Here is a 13,973-nt window from a genome sequence, read left to right as displayed (position 1 = left end):
AAAAGAATTATCAAAATTGGTCCTTGTGTTTTTGTTTTTTGTTTTGAGAGAGCGAGAGAGTGCCCGTGCGCGGGCAAGCAGGGGGAGGGGTAGAGGGAGAGGCAGAGAGAGAATCTTAAGCAGGCTCCACACCCAGCATGAAGCCTGACACGGGGCTGGATCTCTTGTCCCTGAGATCATGACCTGAGGCAAAATCAAGAGTCAGGCGCTTAACTGACTGAGCCGCCCAAGCCCACCAAAATTGGTGTTTTTACTTCATATCTGATATACCATCCAAAAGGCTTTCCTTAGAAGCATTTTTCTCGGTGTGTATTTTAAGGCCTGGCTCCAGACTAAAGTATACTAAACCTACTACTGGGGTAGAGGAACAATTGTGGAAGACCAAAGAAATAAGTGCAGAAATTCCCAGTGCCAGAAAGAAAAGAAAAGAAATTCCTAATGCCTTTTTTCATGGGATTAATATAAAAACATTGCCTGCCTTTGCCTGAGCCCGCCTTTGCCTGAGCCCATTATGCAGGGCACTACTGACACATTTATTTTATTGATCCAATACGCATGAGCACTACACTGATATTTATCACTAGACATGATGGCTTCCTATAGATATTAATATGTATTCTAATAACTGCTTTACCCTTGTTATTGCCCATGCAGAATTCTTTCATGTTTGCATAGATTATATTCAATAGTCAACAGCTAATTTTCTAGGCATCCAGAGTTTCTTTATTTAGGATGTGCTGCAGTGACAGATTGAAAAAAAAAAACAAACAGAAGATTGAGTCCCTGCCTTTAAAGAACCTATGTTTTAATGGACATTCTCTGGAGAAAATAACTCAAGAATAATAGCAAACACTCAAGAATTAAACTGAGGACTGTAGTCCTGTGTTGCCACTCATGGTGGGGAGGGAGGCACGTATAAGGAGTCTAGACTACATGCTTGCCTCTCAAGAACTTCCATTTATGTGAAGAAGCTAAGACATAAGAGCATGCAAATTCAAATTAAAAAAACAAGAGTTGGGGCGCCTGGGTGCCTCAGTGGGTTAAGCGTCTGATTCTTGGTTTCAGCTCAGGTCATGATCTCGGGGTCATGGGATTGAGACCTGCGTTAGGCTCTGCACTCAGCACAGAGTCTGCTTGAGATTCTCTCCCTCCCTCTCCCTCTGCCCCTCCCCACCCCTCTCTCACTCTCTCTCTCAAACAAATAAATGAATCTTTAAGAAAACAAGAGTTAAGGAGTGATTGGGGCACCTGACTGGCTCAGTCGGTAGAGCATGTGACTCTTGATCTCAGGATCATGAGTTCAAGCCCCACGTTAAGTGTAGAACTAGCTTTAAAAAAAATTAAAAGAGTTAAGCAGTGATCTGTCACTTTAGGGAGTACAAGTTGAGTTGCAAGATAGCAAAACTAACTGAAGAAAAAAAATGAGTTGGTTGCCCTAAGCAATAGGTCACAAAGGACAAAAGGCCACCGGTGCCCTCTTCTTACTTAGCCCCGAGCTAGAGCGTTTTAGAACCCATCGAACGCTACTACTTTTCTGACAAAGCACTGACAAATCAATTGGTTATAGGGATCCAAGGGTTTATATTTCCACCAAAGAGGTAGAGTAAGTAGCAAATGACTAATGGAAATACTGTCTCTAAAAGTCAATTTTTTTTTTCCAGAGGGCTGATATAGCGGTTGCTCCACTCACTATAACCCTGGTCCGTGAAGAAGTCATAGATTTCTCAAAGCCATTTATGAGCCTGGGCATCTCCATCATGATAAAGAAGCCTCAGAAGTCAAAACCAGGCGTCTTCTCATTTCTGGATCCCTTGGCTTATGAAATCTGGATGTGCATCGTCTTTGCTTACATTGGAGTCAGCGTAGTTCTTTTCCTAGTCAGCAGATTCAGCCCCTATGAATGGCACTTGGAGGACAACAGTGAAGAACCTCGTGATCCGCAAAGCCCTCCTGACCCTCCGAATGAATTTGGAATATTTAACAGTCTTTGGTTTTCCTTGGGTGCCTTTATGCAGCAAGGATGTGATATTTCTCCAAGGTTTGTTTCCATGTCATACCCAATGCCTCCTTGCACTCTGTGGCCATGATCCATTCATGTACATCTGGTATTCACCCATCTCAAGTCCAGATTTCTTTCATTTGACATTCCATCCAACAGCAAATTATCATCAAGCCATTTTGTTTGCTTGCGTCCATAAAGTGAGTGTGTTATTGGTGTTGTTTTGAATGTCCTTCATGCATTTCTATGGTATTGTATACTTATATCTATCATAGCAAACATTTGGACTCTGGGTAAAGGTAGCATTATCAGCTAAAATTAATATTATTTGGATAAAGCTAATACTAAATCTTGATCAGATCAATCAGACATGATTTCCTCCTTAAGTGAGCTAAAACATTTTCTCATTTGTCTAGAGATGGGATCTAGAAAAAATTTGAAAGAATATAGAACTCTTCTTAAAAGCCCTCCTACTTTCCCCTTGCACTGTCCTACCTTTTTCATTTCACTCTTAGACTGCCTAGAACTATTCATTGTAGTATCTCGCCCAAGTTTTATAACTAAAACTATAAAAGTACGGAAAGAAAACATAAGAGGGAAAAAAAAAAGAAAACCTAAGGGGGAGTCTATATGATCTCGGATTGGACAAAGAGTTTTCAAAACACAAAAAGAACAATCCATTTTTTAAAAATTGACACACTGGACTTCATTAAAATTCAAAACTTTCACATTTCAAAAGACATCTTAATTAAGAAAATGAAAAGACAAGCCACAGACTGGGAGAAAATATTAGCAAATGATACATCTGATAAAGGACTTATATACAGAATATATAAAGATTTCTTGCAACTCACTATAAAGAAAACAACCCAATTTTTAAGACGGACAAAATATTTGAATAGACCTTTCCCCAAAGAAGATATACAAATGGCTAATAATCACATGTAAAGATGCTGAACATCATTAGTCATTGGGGAAAAGCAAATTAAAATCACAGTGAGATACCTCAATATATCCTCTAGAACAGCTATAATAAAAAAGTGGTGGCGAGGATGCAGAATGACTATAGCTCTCATCCATTAGTAGGGTGAATGCAAAATGCTACCGCCAAATAGGAAGACAGTTCCGCAGACTCTTATAGTTAGACACACACTTAAAATATGACACGGCAATTCTACTTATTTACTGAAAAGAAAACCTATATCCACACAAAGACTTATAAATGTTCATAGGAGCTTTATAAAAACCAAAAAGTGGAAACAACCCACATGTCCATCAACAAGTGAATGGATGAACACAATGTGGCATATCCATCCAATGGAATACTATTTGGCAATTAAAAAGAACAAGCTACTGATACGCTACAACATGGATGAACTTTGAAAACATGATGCTACATGAAAGAAGCCAGACACAAAAGGCCACATAGTATAGGATTCCATTTATTTAATTCTATTTATTGAATGTCCCTTATTGCATTGTTCCGTTTGTCCAGGATAGGCAAATCCATAGAGACAGAAAGTCTCTAGGGACTTAGAGGGAGCAGAGTGAAGCTAAGAAGGGTGAGGATTAGGCTGAGGCAGGCAGGGCTGAGTACAGCAAGCATAAGGGGCAAATTCAGTCTTCATTTAAAATTTTGATATTTGTTCATCATGGGTTTTTTTCATTAATCTTGATTTTCTTAAAAATATTACACTGAAATGTTATTTATCTTGATTAGTGAGATTTTGGTACCCCTCTAAATTTTGTGCATGGGGTAAATGCCTCACTGGTCTCACTCTCGTCCTGGCCCTGTCGGGATTAAGCACAAATGAGCATGAAGGAACTTTTCAGGGTGAGGGAAATGTTCCAAAACTGGATTGTGGCGATGGTTGCACAACTCTTAAGTTGACTAAACTCATTCATTGTACACTTACATTGGTGAATTTGATGAGATGCAAATTTTATCTCAGCGAAGCTATTGAAAATACTGAATGTGAATGTCCTGGACCTCACCCACTTAGTTTAGTGGTATTCACCTAAACAAAAACAGTGTTGAATTCGTAATCATAAAATATTGTAAGCAAATGTGGTAGCTTTAAAATCGGTGGGGCGGCGGGGGGAGGGCATTATTTATTTATTTTTAAATTATATTATTATTTATTTTTCTGAAATAAAAAGTTGTAGTTTGGGCAAAATTGAACATTAATCCAAATACTGACTAGAGTCCATTATACAAACATATGGGGATTTTCATTTAGAATATAAGGACTCAGAAGGTCACCTACTATGGTTTTACAGCATACTTCATTTTAAGATTATCCACCTGGAGCACAAAACATTTCAAATGAAGATTTGCAGCATAACTCATGGGTAACCATCTTCAAATTTCTAATGTAACGTGTATGGGGCAAGCCTCTTTTGTCAGGGTCATACCTTTTGCCACTCTCAATCTGCTTGGTCAGATACTCTAAATGATTTCACTCCCTGTTCCTTTTGTGCTTATAATGTGTGTCATTTTGTGATACCATCTGGGAGTTCATTTATTTTGCTAGTTTCTTCTTTTATTTTTTTTAAAACGTTCACTTGGAGGCTAGGGTTCTGAACAATCCTTAATTGAGTGATTTTTAACATGGCTGGTAATCTGTGTTGAGGCAATGCTAAAGAGTCATTAAGGCTAGAGATTTTATTGGTTTCTGTAAGGGAATTTTCAAAACTAAACTTGTGATATCCCCACCGGAGTGCTACATACTACTCTGTATACTCAAACAGGACTCTTCAAAAGCTATCTGTTTTTAGAAGTATTTATGCATATTGCTTCATTAAGTACTAACTTAAAGATGATGACCTGAAAATGACAAGCTGGATAGATTTTTTCTTTTTTTTGTAGAAGAATTTAAGCTACAAATCCTTTTTTGTTTCCCAGGATACATTTATCATTACACTGCACTAGATACTGTCATATAGAGCAATGGCTTTCAAACTTTTTGACCATGTCCCTTAGTATGAAATACATTTTCCGTCATGAGTCGGGGTGTGTGTGTGTGTGTGTGTGTGTGTGTGTGTGTATCACAAGCATCACCAAACATTACCCTTACAGCGTGCCATGCTGTTTTAAATGCTGGTTGCAACTCAACCCAGCAGTGGGACCCACAGGCTATGGAATAAGACCGGTCTAGAGTAACAAATATTCTCCTTTTTGTGCTTTTGAGTAATAAGTTATTACTCTGTATATTTTCTACCAAATGGATGATCCCTCTTTCGATATTGTCTTTTGTGTCCTTCAAAGGAAATTATATCTTTAAGCCTCTTGATAAAATTTTATACATTGTAGCATACTTATTTCTCCTTGTCTTGAGAGCTCTATTGGTTATATATTTGTGCTCAATTGTATAACAGTAATTCCACTGAAATGTGCTTTTCTACTAACAGATTTCGAAATTCCTGATAGTGACAGAGTTGCGCTCTAAGATTCATGGTTGCCTTGACGGCAAATGCCAGTGTTATACTTTATTTTTGTTTAATGGCCACACTTAGAAGTCAGACTCTCCAGAAAGCGCCGCATGTGAACATGCATTGTACACTCTGACTTTTCCCAAAATTGAAGCAATTCAAGGAATTATAAGAGACCACATTTTAAAGTAGAACTATATCAACTATCAGAGCAGGAGGAGACGTCAGATAAATCAACCCAACTGCTTCTGTGTCCTGAGGGCAGAGGGGAAACAGCCTTCGCTGAGCTCCCACTGCGTCTGGGCACTTTTCCTGCATTATCCTGTGGATTTTAATCCTCCAAACACTGCCACCATGTGCTCGGTTTTAAGTTGAAGAAGGTGGCGCTTGGGGTAAATAATTGGCCCAGTCACACAGCTAATGGCAGAACCAGTATTCAAACCTAACTCCAACTCCACACCCTACGCCGGTCCACTTCATGCTGCTTTTTTCACAACAGAGACAAAACCCTATGCGGAGAGATACTGTGGTGGAGGTCAGGGTCAAGGGGTTTTAAGAGCGGGCAGTATAACTGTTCCCACTACCACACACTGTCTCCCACTCCCGACCCGAAAGTGCATTTGCTTGTTCCATTCTTTCCTCATGTGCGTGCCCAGGACTATTCTCCGGTCTCCCGACCTCCGATGAAACTCTGCCATCGCCCGGGTTGTTAAGGAAAGTTTTAGGCAGTGAGCGCTTAAAATGCTGCCGGGTGTGTATCCACTCAGAGTAAAAGGGTGGGAAATCAGCAGTGAGACAGCATGAGGCGCACCGAGCGTCATTGTATTTCCATCAAATAAAGGTATTGACAGGGGCTTAGAAGCTTAAAGAGCCCGTGTCAATATTAGGTTTGATATTTTCAACTACTCCAATTGTTCGGAGTGAACAATTCAGCTAGAGGCTGAATTGCCTTTAGAGAGGCTAATCAAGGTGATCAGCTGAGGTTATATCCATATACAAACTGATTTGTTTGGGGCAGTCGGGAGAAGAAAGTATGAGGAGATTCCACTCAACCCTCTTGCACCGGAGGGGGATGGGGAGATCTGCAGTGGGTATAGCCAGATGGAGGTAGCGCGTAGGGGTTAAGTACGTGGGTGCGGGATTTAGTCTCACTGGATTCGCAATCTGCTTAGGAGTTGTGTAACTCGGGGCACGTTGCTAAATCTGGCTAAGCCTCAGTTCCTCATCCGTAAAGTGTAAAGTATAGTACCTGGCATGCGTACAGTAAGTTCTCGGTAAAGGGTAGCCATCCTCCTTATTAAACTGGCTGCTTTTCACCACCCTAATTTCACAAATACTAATAGTTAATATTTCACTTGCATGTTAGTCCCTAAAACTCCTTGGGAATACAGTTGAAATTGTAGGGAGTGCCACATAGCTGATTCTTGATGAGAAATAACCAACAACTTGCCTCCTTGAATTCATACAGTACCCTCCTTAAGGATTACACCTCGTGCAAATGTTTTGATTGTATATTCTCTAATGATTTACTGATATTGACAGAACGTTACAATTTTTTAAATCTGTCATTTATTTCCTTTGTGAAACTTGGATAGAACCTTGCTGAGCAGTCCAAAGTCCGAGTCCTTCCAGACAAATGCTCCCCCTGCTGACTCTCTTCGAAGCTGCAGGGCCATCTGAGGGCTAAGTTGAAAATGGGAGGATTGGGGGAATTCTAGCCGAGAAACTGGAGGGGACACGCTAACTTGAATCTGATTACTGTGTGCATGTTGTTCCAAAGGCATTACTCTTCTCTAATTCTGCAAGATATCAGAGACTTGAGAGGAGCAGGCAGGGCATCTATCCAGGTTAGTTGACATACAGATCCTTTTGTCAAACGGAAAATACAAGCCAAATAATAAAAGACACGAAGGGTATGAAATGAATGGGACCAACACGACAGGATTTGGGAGCTCCATTTTAAGCAATAGCCTTTCAGCTTTGCTGATGTCTGACCAGAGTCTCATCCTACTGCAAACTCTCTTCAAAGTAGTAGTGATGTGGGGATCAATTAATGATGTAATAGAATTTTTATTGCCACCATTTTATGACTTTTCTGGCTGAAAGCTGTAGTTCTCAGTCTTCAGGAGATGGTTTCTTACTCCCATCAGAAAATACTATACGAGCCAAAGATTGATTCTGCACATTTTTTTAAAAAATCTATCATAGAATCGGCATTGAATAGAGTGTAGAAAAGACACACGCTTTGGGGCGCCTGGGTGGCTCAGATGGTTAAGCATCTGCCTTCGGCTCAGGTCATGATCCCAGGGTCCTGGGATCGAGTCCCACATCGGGCTCCCTGCTCCTTAGGAGCCTGCTTCTCCTTCTACCTCTCTCTCTCTCTGTCTTTCATGAATAAATAAATAAAATCTTAAAAAAAAAAAAGACACACACTTTGGAAGAAAGAATGGGGGGAGAGAGTGTGATGAAGAGTTTGTGCACAGGAGAAGTGGTCACAGTTTCAGCTCTTGATCTTGCAAAGCTAGTAAAGTGCAGATTTCAAAATTTACTTACAGGCTTAAGGTTATAGCACATAGCTCACTTCTATTATTATTCCCGAGGTCATAAAATACATTTTATTATTAACTCGGAAACTCTACTTCCATATGATTACAGATAACAAGAGCATTGTATATTATTTTGCGGTGTTTTTATGTCGTTTTTCTCTTGTTGCTAATCTACTTTCATTCACTTCCTCTTACATTTCTTCAAAAGGTACGATATGCTCCTTATAATGCATTTTTATAAATACTAAATGTGCAGCATTTTATAGCCATTTCATTATGCCAAACTCAAAATCTGTCTTGTGCAACAAAACTATTTGAAATGAATGTTAAACATTTTGAAGCTGCATTAATGGAGGGGAAGAAACTGGAAAATGACAGGTCTTTTTAACTCAACTATAAAGTCTTGTCTTGTTTTAATAGATCCTTTTTAAAATGTCATGGGGCTGACCCATCAGTCACTTTTTATATAGCCTCTGTGTGAAATGTGGGTTATTAAATGGCTATAGTTTCATTAATGAGAAAAGGGAAATGTAAAAATTCTTACAGAGCTTCTTCCCTGTGAGTTCCACTGTACCTTTTCTCAGTGAAAGGATTTAGGCGTTCATGCCATAAAGGAAAGAAAGCGGTAGAAATTCCACCAAGACTCTTGTCAAAGCTACTGCTGCCTTGAGGGGAGATTGTTGAATGCTAGCTTGTGCATTTCACACGGATTCCAAGGAAGCTCCTTTTCCATCTCTGCTGAGGCTTGTGGATACTATTATACCATTTCTATGTGAATATCCACTAAAATTCTCCATGCACATAGGAATATCATCATATTAACCATGTAGTTGCCCGAGCCAATAGCCATGTACACAAGAGGCCACAAAAATGACCATTTTGCATTTAGGTTTATTTTCAGTCATGTCAACAGCCAATCTCAGCTAAGTCCTACAGATCAACCACATGATTATCTGGGTCACCGATTATGGTGGCCAAATAACCAGATTAGCATGGGCAGGATTGATTTTAGATCATACAGACGCAGTCCATTAGCCTTGATAGAACGGCACAAGTGCAATTTCCATAAATTACTGTATTTTTCTCCCCATTTCAAGTAGACAATGCATAAACTACCATTGGTATTCGCAGCAGCTTAATACACCCCTTTCCATACCAAACCATGATTCTGGAAATACTCCAAAATCAGTTCTCCCCTTGGTCTCAGGAAAACCCCATCATTCCAAATAAGGAGAGCTTTCCCAGTTCCATTCCAAATGAACAACAGATAATAAACAATAATTATCCAAATATGTTTGCTTTTCCTACAACTATAATTCTCAGTTATTGTCAGAAAATTGCATCTTCTGTAATGTATACACCATTCTGGATTTTCTTAGACAAACTATGACTGTTCTGTAGCACCAAAATGTGGGTATTTCTTTCCTATTTCTCCTCTCCATGCCTCAGTTTCTTTATCTGTAAAACGCCTCTGTTCTCTTTTTTTTAATTTTATTATGTTATGTTAGTCACCATACAATACATCATTAGTTTTTGATGTAGTGATCCACAATCCATTGTTTGCATATAACGCTCACTGCTCCATGAAGTACGTGCCCTCCTTAATACCCATCACCGGGCTGACCAGTCCCCCCACCCCCCTCCCCTCTAAAACCCTCAGATTGTTTCTCAGAGTCCATAGTCTCTCATGGTTCATCTCTCCCTCCGATTCCCCCCCTTCATTTTCCCTTCCTTCTCCTTATGTCCTCCATGCTATTCCTGATGTTCCACAAATAAGTGAAACCATATGATAATTGTCTTTCTCTGCTGGACTTATTTCACTTAGCATAATCTCCTCCAGTCCCATCCATGTGGATGTAAAAGTTGGGTATTCATCCTTTCTGATGGCTGAGTAATATTCCATTGTATATATGGACCACATCTTCTTCATCCATTCATCTGTGGAATGGCACCTCGGCTCTTTCCACAGTTTGGCTATTGTGGACATTCCTGCTATGAACACTGGGGTGCATATCGCCCTTCTTTTCACTACATCTGTGTCTTTGGGGTAAATACCCAGTAGTGCAATTGCTGGGTCATAGGGTAGCTCTATTTTTAAATTTTTGAGGAACCTCCACACTGTTTTCCAAAGTGGCTGTACCAACTTGCATTCCCACCAACAGTGTAAGAGGGTTCCCCTTTCTCCACAACCTCTCCAACATTTGTTGTTTCTTGTCTTGTCAATTTTTGCCATTCTAACTGGTGTAAGGTTTTGATTTGTGGTTTTGATTTGAATTTCCCTGATGGCTAATGATGATGACATTTTTTCATGTGTCTGTTAGCCATTTGTATGTCTTCTTCAGAGAAGTGTCTTTTCATATCTTCTGCCCACTTTTTGACTTGATTATTTGTTTTTTGGGTGTTGAGTTTGAGAAGTTCTTTATAGATCTTGGATACCAGACCTTTATCTGTAGTGTCATTTGCAAATATCTTCTCCCATTCTGTGGTTTGCCTCTTTGTTTTGTTGACCGTTTCCTTTGCTGTGCAGAAGCTTTTTATCTTGATGAAGTCCCAAAAGTTCATTCTTGCTTTTGTTTCACTAGCTTTCGGAGATGTATCTTGAAAGAAGTTGCTGTGGGCGATGTCAAAGAGGTTACTGCCTATGTTGTCCTCTAGGATTTTGATGGATTCCTGTCTCCCATTGAGGTCTTTCATCCACTTTGAGTTTATCTTTGTGAATGGTGTTAGAGAATGGTCGAGTTTCATTCTTCTGCATGTGGCTGTCCAATTTTCCCAGCACCATTGATTGAAGAGACTGTCTTTTTTCCATTACATGTTTTTTCCTGCTTTGTTGAAGATTATTTGACCATAGAGTTGAGGGTCTATATCTGAGTTCTCTATTCTGTTCCATTGGTCTATATGTCTGTTTTTGTGCCAGTACCATGCTGTCTTGGTGATCACAGCTTTGTAATATAGCTTGAAATCGGGCAATGTGATGCCCCCAGCTTTTTTTTTCTTTTTCAACATTTCCTTGGCGATTCGGGGTCTTTTCTGATTCCATACAAATTTTAGGATTGTTTGTTCTAGCACTTCGAAAACTGTCATTGGAATTTTGATCAGGATGGCATTGAAGTTTTAGATTGCTCTGGGTAGCATAGACATTTTAACAATGTTTATTCTTCTGATCCATGAACATGGAATGTTTTTCCATCTTTCTGTGTCTTCTTCAATTTCTTTCATGAGTGTTCTGTAGTTCCTAGAGTATAGATCCTTTACCTCTTTGGTTGGGTTTATTCCGAGGTATCTTATGGTTTTTGGTGCTATTGTAAATGGAATCATTTCTCTAATTTCTCTTTCTACAGTTGCGTTGTTAGTGTATAAGAAAGCAACTGATTTCTGTGCATTGATTTTTGTATCCTGCCACATTACTGAATTGCTGTATGAGTTCTAGTAATTTGGGGGTGGAGTCTTTTGGGTTTTCCACGTAAAGTATTATGTCGTCTGCAAAAAGAGAGAGTTTGACTTCTTTTTTGCCATTCTGAATACGTTTTATTTCTTTTTGTTGTCTGATTGCTGTTGCTAGGACTTCTAGTACTGTGTTGAACAATAGTGGCGAGAGTGGGCATCCTTGATGTATTCCTGATCTTAAGGGAAAGGCTTTCAGCTTTTCCCCATTGAGGGTAATATTCGCTGTGGGTTTTTCATAGATGGATTTTATGAACTTGAGGAATGTTCCCTCTATCCCTATACTCTGAAGAGTTTTAATCAGGAAAGGATGCTGTATTTTGTCAAATGATTTTTCTGCATCAATTGAGAGGACCATATGGTTCTTCTGCCTCCTCTTATTAATGTGTTCTATCACATTGATTGATTTGCGAATGTTGAACCACCCTTGCATCCCGGGGATAAATCCCACTTGGTCGTGGTGGATGATCCTTTTAATGTATTGTTGGATCCTGTTAGCTAGGATTTTGTTGAGGATTTTGGAATCCATATTCATCAGGGATATTGGCCTGAAATTCTCCTTTTTGATGGGGTCTTTGCCTGGTTTGGGGATTAAGGTAATGCTGGCCTCATAGAATGAGTTTGGAAGTTTTCCTTCTGTTTCTATTTTTTGAACCAGCTTCAGTAGCATAGGTATTATTTCTTCTTTGAATGTTTGGTTGAATTCCCCAGGGAATCCATTAGGCCCTGGACTCTTGTTTTTTGGGAGGTTTTTGATCACTGCTTCAGTCTCGTTACTGGTTCTTGGCCTATTCATGTTGTCAATTTCTTCCTATTTCAGTCTTGGCAGCTTATAGGTTTCCAGGAAGGCCTCCACTTCATCCAGATTGCTCAGTTTATTGGCATATAGTTGTTGGTAATAATTTCTAATAAATGTTTTATTTCCTTGGTGTTAGTCGTGATCTCTCCCCTTTCATTCATAATTTTATTAACTTGGGTCCTTTCTCTTTTCTTTTGGATAAGTCTGGCCAGTGGTTTATCGATCTTATTAATTCTTTCAAAGAACCAACTTCTAGTTTCGTTGATCTGATCTACTGTGTTTCTGGTTTCTAATTCATTGATTTCTGCTCTAATTTTAATTATTTCTCTTCTAATGCGTGGCTTAGTCATCGTTTTTTGCTTTTTCTCTAGTTCTTTAAGGTGTAGAGTTAGTTGGTGAATTCGGGATTTTTTTATTTTTTTGAGTGAGGCTTGGATGGCTACGTATTTCCCCCTTAGGACCACCTTTGCGGTATCCCATAGGTTTTGGACCGATGTGTTTTCGTTCTCATCGATTTCCATGAATTGTTTAAGTTCTTCTTTGATTTCCTGGTTGACCCAAACATTCTTGAGCAGAGTGGTCTTTAGCTTCCAAGTGTTTGAATTTCTGCCAAATTTTTTCTTGTGATTGAGTTCCAGTTTTAAAGCATTTTGGTCTGAGAATATGCAGGGAATAATCTCAATCTTTTGGTATCAGTTGAGACCTGATTTGTGACCCAGTATGTGGTCTATTCTGGAGAAAGTTCCATGTGTGCTTGAGAAGAATGAGTATTCTGTTGTTTTAGGGTGGGATGTTCTGTATATATCTATGAGGTCCAACTGGTCCAGTGTATCATTCAAAGCTCTTGTTTCCTTGTTGATTTTCTGCTTAGATGATCTGTCCATTGCCGAGAGTGGAGTATTGAGGTCTCCTACAATTAACGTATTGTAATCAATAGGACTCTTTATTTTGGTTAACAGTTGGCTTATGTAGGTGGCTGCTCCCATGTTGGGGGCATAGATATTTACAACTGTTAGATCTTCTTGTTGGATAGACCCTTTGAGAATGATATAGTGTCCTTCTCTGTCTCTAATTACAGACTTTAGTTTAAAATCTAATTTGTCTGATATAAGAATTGCTACCCCAGCTTTCTTTTGAGGTCTGCTGGCATGGAAGATGGATCTCCATCCCTTCACTTTCAGTCTGGATGTATTTTTAGGTTCAGAATGAGTCTCTTGTAGGCAGCATATGGATGGGTCCTGTCTTTTTATCCAATCTGCAACCCTGTGCCATTTTATGGGAGGATTTAGGCCATTCACGTTGAGAGTGATTATTGAAAGATATGAATTAATTGTCATCATGTTGCCTGTGAAGACGTTGTTTTTATAGATTGTCCCTGTAAGTTTCTGTTCTATATCACTCTTGGGGTCTTTCTCCTTTTATAGAACCCCCCTTAATATATCTTGCAGGGCCGGCTCAGTGGTCACATATTCTTTCAGTTTCTGCCGGTCTTGGAAGCTCTGCATCTCTCCATCCATTCTAAATGACAGCCTTGCCAGATAAAGTATTCTTGGCTGCATGTTCTTCTCATTTAGTACCCTGAATATGTCCTGCCAGGCCTTTCTGGCTTGCCAGGTCTCTGTGGATAGGTCTGACGTTATTCTGATGTTCCTCCCTCTGTACATAAGGAATTTCTTCCCCCTAACTGCCCTTAAGATGGTTTCCTTGGTTCTAAGATTTGCAAGTTTTACTATTACATGCCGGGGTGTTGGCC

General features: G+C 39.5%; 1 protein-coding gene across 2 annotated transcripts in view; it reads left to right on the top strand.

Moving 5' to 3' along the window:
• Positions 1–13,973, top strand: part of GRIA3 (glutamate ionotropic receptor AMPA type subunit 3) — a 272,830-nt gene that overhangs the window by 203,647 nt on the left and 55,210 nt on the right. For both annotated transcript variants that reach the window (XM_088028930.1, XM_028122723.2), the window contains exon 11: positions 1,662–2,038. In XM_088028930.1, the coding sequence (XP_087885056.1) occupies positions 1,662–2,038 (377 nt within the window). The remainder of the gene's footprint in view (positions 1–1,661; positions 2,039–13,973) is intronic.

This window comes from Eumetopias jubatus, unplaced genomic scaffold (assembly GCF_037043125.1).
Source record: "Eumetopias jubatus isolate StellerSeaLion01/CBP00866 unplaced genomic scaffold, mEumJub1_p1.0 scaffold_11, whole genome shotgun sequence".
Lineage (NCBI taxonomy): Eukaryota > Metazoa > Chordata > Mammalia > Carnivora > Otariidae > Eumetopias > Eumetopias jubatus.
Note: the sequence above shows the minus strand (reverse complement) of the source record. Positions and strands in the feature narration are given on the sequence as shown.